An 8,230-nucleotide genomic window follows, 5' to 3' on the forward strand; every position below is an offset into this window, starting at 1 on the left:
AAAATTGTGGAGTACAGAGTCAAATCCCAAACATTATGGAACTCAATGTATATACTGCTAATAGGTATGTCATATACATACTGTATGTTCTAATTTTGAAATAACACTGCTATGTTTTAAATGCAGTAGAACCTGAGAAATACAAACTTCAGTGTTTTGGACTGACCAGTAAAGGAAACAGGGTATGCACTCAGAAGTAGGATAAACAATTGTGTATTCTCAAGCCCTTCATTATACAATACATAGATTCTCTTTGTTATCACTGGAGCATGGATTTGTTTTAAATGAAAATGGATCTTAAATCATTACATTTCTAAAGTGACCCCTAGAATGAAAAAAGTTGAATATGCAGTTACCTTAAAAATACATTTTATTTCTTATATATAACAGTATATAAATAACAGATTTGACAAGAATTCTGTTATTATGTTGTATTGTTATTGGTGTTAACACCAATCTATTTGAGAACACACAATGAACAAAGATACGCACTACTGCATAGAAATAATGTTTAATACCACATTAACAGATGTAAAATGTTAACCATGTCAGCACAAACTATAGACATCATTAGAGACAGTCAAGCACACCAAACATTCATTGCACATTAACTTAATTTGATTGACACATGCACATTTGTACCATAAGATACTAATCAGAAAGAGTACATTTTGTGCAAATCTTGCCATATTGCTGAAATCCACTGATGCCAACCACAAACAACAAAAATGGAAAGTGTGGCATTAGAAGGGCTCCATAAAAAATTCATTGACAAAACAAGATGTAGGGGTGAAATTGTTTATATTTTCAGATGACAAACCACTTAATTAGTACCGTTGTGTCCACACAATGTCTGTGTATGTAGGCAGTCTCATTTTCATCAGAAATGTAACACCATATGGTGATCGAATACTGAGCCAAGATCATATTCAGATTTTGTGTACAATTGACAAGGATACATTAATTAGCTGATTCTGGATCAGTATTTGTGGGACTATCTACTCCAGCACTGTCTATATACATAGCACTGACTTTCAGCAGTCGGCATCATTGTTGTACAGCAATGTCACGTGACCAGTTATCAAACAATGTATGTTAACAGACATATGGACTAATTTTCAAATGCCTGTGCATAGCTTCTGTGTTCTTGAACATTTCTTCCTCAATTTACCAGGCTTAAATGTGATATTCTGCACATCACATTTGAACACTTGTACTAGTACATTTTCTAGGCTTTTCACCACCTTTGAAATGTGATTTTGTGATTTAAATAATAAGAATAGTAAATGGACCATCCACACACCAATCACCATAGCAGACAGACAAGAGGTGACCAGTAAGTAAATTGGATATTTTTTATATATCACAACTAAAGCTCTGCAAAAAGAGATTCTACTCATGTTTAATTGGCCCCATTCTCCTTTTTCAAGGTGTAGTAAATCAGAAATGGTAGCCAACATAAGAGTAAATACAGGTTACAGTGTATCTATTGTGTGTCTTTGTCTACCAGCTACCAGCATGGAACTCGAATGATCCATATAGTTTATGAATGAAAGGGGATGCAAGCAGAGGACAGAGTAAACATTAACCTGTATATTATCTAAAGATTACAGAAATACTGATGACAAAAAAAAAGAATCAAAAGCATTCACTAAGTCATTCTAGATAATTCTGTACCTGGATATAAAAAAAACATTACAAAGTTCAACAATGAATTTCTACATTCAATTCATAATTAAATTATAAACATTATTTTCAGGCAACATCCTCCTGACAACTGAGTGTGTGGAATATGATAACACCCCAACCTTTTCTGCATTTGTAAACTGAAAGACTTTCATAGGTACTCTAGGGCACTTAACTGCCGCTGTCTGAAACCTGTGCCAGTTCAATGCATGTAATCTGAAATTGTCCAATGAGCTTTAACTTTTGTCAGTGCAGAACACAGGCTAAAGCATACAAACTAGTGCCAGTGCAAAATCCTGCTCAACACATCGGGGCAGTTCACAGAAAAAGATACCTATTTGCAAATAAGTACCAAAGATGGAATGCTTCAAGGTGTGCTTTGACTTGATTTAGATTTTTCAATACACAATCTCTAACAGATAATAAAACTAGCTGAAACAAAACTAACTGAAACTACCTGTGAAATAACAGAATTAAGTCGAAATAAAAGGACACACTGTGATTATATTTGTCCTGGGTTGGACTAACTATATTTTTTGTACTTTCAACCCTCTGAGCAAGGTAGCAAGAAAATAGCAAGCTTAGTTCTACAAACTACTACACATAACCACATCCTGATGTGGCAACATAAATTACAACCCTGACGTGATGGGTCAGCCCTGACTCAGCAAGGCCCGGACAGCAAGCACACAAAGTGTATCCAGTATGATCGTGGTTAACTTGCGATTCCGTACTGTTTGTTCCTGCTGTCACATTTCCCACTAGCAACAGCGCCTATTTAGAGGCAACGGCTGCCGGCTCAGCTTAAAGGAGTCATTGCTTTCTACGTCTTGGGGGTCTAATGGTGGGATCTGCCGACCTGAAATAGAGATTCATCCATTATTATTTCATTTCTATACGCAAAATAGTAATATGATCGAAAAATATGAAGAATGGTGAGCAGTTGGTAAAATTAGCTCACCATGTGTTTTAAGGAAAATTGAACATTTCTGTATTTATACAGTTAACAGCAAATGACAGAGGAAAATAGGAAAAAAAATTGTACCTAGAAATCTACTGAGTACTGTCTACTGTCTAACAATAAATAGCTTAAATTGACTATAAATTAGTCTATTTTGGGGTCATCTATATTTTAGAACCCCAAACAAAATGTAATTCATATGAAATGCCTCTGTACTATTCAATTAAATAAACATGCAATTCTCAAGACAATGCAAACAATACAAGAGCTATTCACAGAAGTGGAGTTATATATTTGAAAATAATAGGCTTATAATAATGGGGTTTGTTCAATGAATCATGTGTCTTACAAAAGCAGATGACTAGTCAAGAAAATTTGTGGAAATATTTACTGATTTTCTTGAAAAGTTCTTCCACATTTATGGCACTTTTTGCACTGGTTTCAATGAAAATGGCCGCAATGGACTCAGCAAATTCCTTTGCTTCCTTCATAGGGACTTCCCTGTGAAATCAAATAGAAAATTCAGACGGAACAGCCCTGCATAACCCTTAACATGCCACAATAACACATTATTGTTGAGTTTTTATATAGATTCATAAGAAAAAAAAAACATTTTATCCCAAGGTTCAGCAGGGTTTCAGAGAGAACCTGAGTTTAGCAGTTAACACTGTCAGCACAGAAGTAACCAAATATCTAGCTGATCTTGGTACACTCAGCCTGCTTGTCTGAGGGACAATGCTGAGGAAAAAAATCAATTACTTGATTGACAACGCAGGGGGGCTCTTTGTAAACTAGCAAATTATTTTACGGGACACCACTTTAAAGAAGGCAGTCCCTTAGAACTTCACCCTTTGGTAAAACAAAGAAGACTATGTATAATCTGATCATGAATATTGCTTGTCAGTACTACTTCACAGACAACATGGTTTCCCACAGGTATTAACAGTAGAGGTGCTGCACTTCCATTGAATTCTTGAGCAGCTCCATTAATATCAGAGATCTCCATAATCTTATGTTGAACGATCCAATACATCTGCGGGCAGCAGTGTAGTATAGCGGGTAAGGGCAGCAGTGGGTATAGTGGGCCTTGTAACCAAAAGGTTAAGGGTTCGATTCCTGCTGTTGTACCCTTGAGCTAGGTACTTAACCTGCATTGCCTCGGTACATATCCAGCTGTATAAATGGATGCCACGTAAAAAAAAATGATGTAAGTTGCTCTGGATAAGAGCATCTGCTAAATGCCTGTAATGTAATCTGTGCTATTTAACAAAATTGCCAATGTGTAGCCATGTTTTCACCAGGTCAGGTGTAGGCTATGCCATGTGAATACCATGGCTTGTCACTTCTTAAGATGCATTCTGCTTACTGTCCTCATGGTGTCCCTATAGCCACAGTATTTGGGCAACACACTCTATTTAATAACCCCACTGTGTAATCACACATTCTAATGAGACTGATATTGATTCCATTCACGTAAATACTGACCCTTCAGCCAAGAATGGTAAACCTAAGAATGGACAACCCTTCTGAGTGTGAACCTTATACAGTGCCCAGACCGAAAACCTCAAATGGAGAAAGCCTTTTCCTTTAGAAAATCCTACAATTTAATCATTGACCACACTCACAAGATAATGATTTACATCACAACAAACAATATTGCAAGACATAAATGTTATTTTATATTTAATATTTAAAACAAAGCTGGGACGTTTGGGAGATTACTCAGTTTTTTTATATATTTAGTGTACACAAAACTGATCCAATAATACCCATACTATACAATATCCAAAACTATAGTCACAAGCAAGCCACAGGAAACCATACCTGATATCACCCAAGTCAGTCTTGTTCCCTGCTATAGCCACAACAATGTCTTCTGGGCCATATTCTTTCAGCTCTTTCACCCACTTTTTCAGTGTCTGAAAGGAATCCTGCAAGACAGGCATACGTTACTTGGATGGCCTAGCATACCTCATCCCATGTGTTCAATGACAGTTAGGCTACATAAAGCACAATGTGAATAAGCAGAGTTTACCAGCTTGGTGATGTCATACACAACAACTGCAGCTGCAGAGCCTCTGTAGTACATCGGGGCTAATGAGTGAAACTAAAAGAGGAAAAAATATATCAGGATATGTTGAGCCACCTGATTGTGTCTGCACAAGTCCAAGCAATGCACAACAAACAGTTACGCTGCAGTATTTAGCATTTGTGTTTGAAAATATACATTTTTTACGGTTATCATGCAATTGAAAATACTAAAGTTAGCCTTGATATTTTGCTAAAAAATTACAGTACCAATAAACAAAACCAAAAACCATTGGTTTTGAATGACACCTCTGAAAATCCTGACCTGTCCCAGTAGCTCAGACATACGTTTTCTGGCCACAAATAGGCTACATAATGGCTGCATATAGATAGATATATTATATCTGCCTATAAGTAGCAGATATAATCCAACGCCTAAAACTGCATGTGAAATATTTCAAAATGTTATTATACAAATATAATATTTAGTGTAACTGAATACAGTATTTTGCAATAGAAAGATGGAAATGTAGCAAGCTGAAAGAAGGAAGGGTGCCGTGTTGCAAATCAGAAACAGGCTGAACTGTGACCTTCAGTGTAACGGATATTTTATGCAAAATGTGTCATACTTTTCACAGCAAAACAGGAAAACAACACTATCCTAAAGTAAATAAATGCCCTGCTTGTTTTATGGCAATAAAGCATGTGCTACATACTGTCTCTTGTTAGTATCTAACAGACCATTGTTTAAAAAACCGCTGTACCTAGTGTTTTTAAAACTAAACAAATGATTTAATTCAAAGTTAACTGCAAACATGGGTCTTTGGATTTTTTAAAATAACATTTTTAAATTCATATTTATAATTATAATACTCATTACCTGGCATTTTGCCATGCAATTTTAATCAATGGCTACTCCTAAATACATACATAATGCTACTTATCACCCAAACTTAGATATGATGCAATGGGACCATGCAGTAATATTCTGAGCAATATTACACAAACAAACTTAAACTTACAACTTCAGCTTCTACAAATCAACAGTAGCTAATTATTACCCTCTCCTGGCCTGCTGTGTCCCAAATGAGGAATTTGTGAAGCTCATTTCCACAGGGAACAGTCTTGGTTAAAAAAGATGCTCTGTAAACATAAAAACCATACATTAGCCTTGATAATGTGAGCCTGTTGAAAACACAGCTGTAAACGAGGACTAGAAAAGTGCAGACAAAGCTCCACAGGGTGCACAAATAAATCACAATAGATGAAGAAGGCAGTATTGTAGAAACCTATATCACACCATGTGCAAGTGGGTTCCTTGCTTAAAATGTGTTGACACTAGATCACAGAGAGGGATCACTCTGTCAGACATGACTGTACTACATGAGGCTCACTGTTGTGACAAGATTTATGTTTAAAACATTCAAACCACAATAAAAACACTAGTATACAGGACACTGGTGTTGAGCAGTAATAAAAAACAACATACAGTCACCAAGGTAGGGTATAGCAAGAAATATATTCACTCACGCTGAGTGTGTTCCATACACATCCACAGCACAATATGCAATGCTGTTAACTCAAAGACTGATAACTGCTTCCCAGAAATCAAAGGATATTTAACCTATTCTTACATAAAACAAGCAGATTGGATGAATAAATCTGGCACTACCAATCAGTCAGACTTACATCTCTCCCAGTTTCACTATCAGACACATAAAAAGCTCCTACACTGTGTTGGGTGTCCAGTCATAATCCTCCTTTAGTTCTCTCCATTGATAATGGTCTCAAGATATCCATCTCCTGACATGTGCATACTTCCGGAGAGCAAGTTTAAGCAATCCAAGGTCTGAAGGTAGCACTAACCTCTAGCTGAACAATTACATGCATTTTCTTGCATGCACAATTTTTAATATTTCAGCAAAGTGTAAGTGGTGACAGGCCTCCTTCAAGCACAATACAAAAGCTACATTTATGCTGTCCTCTCAGTAGGGAGGTTGATCAGTGCGGTCTATCATAAAAGCCTGAATGAGTGAAAGCAAAGCCATGAATACAAACATGCTTTCTGACACTATTGCCCAAATTTTAGAACTTTATTTCCTTTAACCACTGCCGATAACATAAATTATGTCAAAAAGAACAAAATACTTTGTGTGTCATCTGTTGATCAAAGATAATGTGATTCTAAAGTGATTTTGAACATCCTGAGTCCCAGTACTTGTTTAACAGCATGTTTAAGCACTTGTGATACGGTAAAGGTAAACCTGCGATCAAGGCCCATCCATGCATTCAGCACCAGAACTCAGGGAAGATGCGTGGCAAATAATGGATTCCTGTGGCTGCCATGCTTTAATTTGTGAGGAATTTGCAGACATTGCCTAAAACCAGAATTCAGCATGAACAGGCCTCAGCCACAGGGAAGTAGCTTGAGCAATGTATTAGGCGAATAATGAGCATTACACAGGCATACAGTGTTACTAGCGTGCAAAAAGTTGTAGGCAGGGAATTTTCACTAGAATTCCAACAAGAATTCATCCTTACCCTATCGTTGGGCTTATGTTGTGATCAAATTGATCCTGTACAAAACGGCAAACAATACTGGACTTCCCGACTCCCGTATCCTACAGGAAGAGAACGTATATGTCACGTATATTTAGACAGACTAAAAGGCTAGAATGAAATTGCAAAGGATTCACAGACAGACAGTAGAGTGCAGTTGCTAAAGTACCTTGTTATACCTTCAAGGCATTATAAATAAAACATAATCTGGGCACGCAAATCCAATTAGCCTAGTTCACCATTAAATATGTCGGCTCTTATTCATTAGTTTAAAATTCAATTCAATTACATTTGTGTCAGAATAGGCAATTAAATAGCTACACTGATGAGATGTGAGTCTACGTCTGGTTTCACTGTTTGATACAATCCGTTTCATTGTCACCAACAAATAGTCGAAATAATTTCAATAGTTACTGACCGGTAGCCTAGGCTACATTGCTTAAAAGTCGATGTTGGCGCTGAAAATGAAAAGCAAATGTTACATTCCGGCTTCTCGGAAGTGTTTTTGAAAAAGAAAAAGGAAGCAAAAGCTGTCTCTCCGGAGGTTCCGTAAAATCGGAGACTGCAAAACTGTAAAAAATAATCTCTGAACTTTTTACTTACCCCGAGAAGACAGATTTTAAGTTCCCTTATAGCCATTGTCTGCAGCTCCCTACGAATGATTACTCATTCTGGGTTTAAACTTTTTTTCTACTGTCCTTTTTTTCTACATTTTTTTTATTTTGCTTACATCAGCTTTTTCTAATTTACGTGTTTTTTCTTTCTCTCTAGAACTACCCAAGGGCGAGCCTCAACATCTTTCCAAAAATATAACGGAAACTATTGAGACCAACCCGACGGGCTGTCAGTCACGTGATATCTGATCGCCGACAGTGTGCTCAATAGCCTTCAGTCTACATGATAAAGAAACAAGAAAGGTGAAGTTGAAAGATACTTGCAAATAAACCTATTAAGTTTTCAAAGACCACCCAAATAACATTTGAAAGCTTTATAATT

At 36.7% G+C, this 8,230-nt stretch overlaps 1 protein-coding gene across 1 annotated transcript; it reads right to left on the reverse strand.

Moving 5' to 3' along the window:
- Positions 1-352: 352 nt before the first annotated feature.
- On the reverse strand, positions 353-8,079 carry LOC118225748 (ras-related protein Rab-31-like). The gene is made up of 7 exons (XM_035414653.1): positions 7,838-8,079; positions 7,217-7,296; positions 5,737-5,818; positions 4,683-4,754; positions 4,472-4,578; positions 3,039-3,148; positions 353-2,545 (listed from the first exon to the last, which is right to left on the reverse strand). The coding sequence occupies exons 1-7, from the start codon at positions 7,871-7,873 to the stop codon at positions 2,448-2,450; spliced, it is 585 nt and encodes a 194-aa protein (XP_035270544.1). The 5' UTR covers positions 7,874-8,079; the 3' UTR covers positions 353-2,447.
- Between the last annotated feature and the right edge of the window lie 151 nt (positions 8,080-8,230).

This window comes from Anguilla anguilla, chromosome 4 (assembly GCF_013347855.1).
Source record: "Anguilla anguilla isolate fAngAng1 chromosome 4, fAngAng1.pri, whole genome shotgun sequence".
Taxonomy (NCBI): Eukaryota; Metazoa; Chordata; class Actinopteri; order Anguilliformes; family Anguillidae; genus Anguilla; species Anguilla anguilla.

Bases quoted from the DNA above. Each gene is read 5' to 3' on its own strand.
- LOC118225748 (XM_035414653.1), bottom strand. From the start codon at position 7,873: ATGGCTATAAGGGAACTTAAAATCTGTCTTCTCGGG. The intron at 3,149-4,471 runs GTATGGTTTCCT...TTGATTTCACAG, and splicing joins ACTGACTTGGGTGATATCAG to GGAAGTCCCTATGAAGGAAG. The intron at 2,546-3,038 runs GTAAATATTTCC...TCTCTATTTCAG, and splicing joins AGAACTTTTCAAGAAAATCA to GTCGGCAGATCCCACCATTA.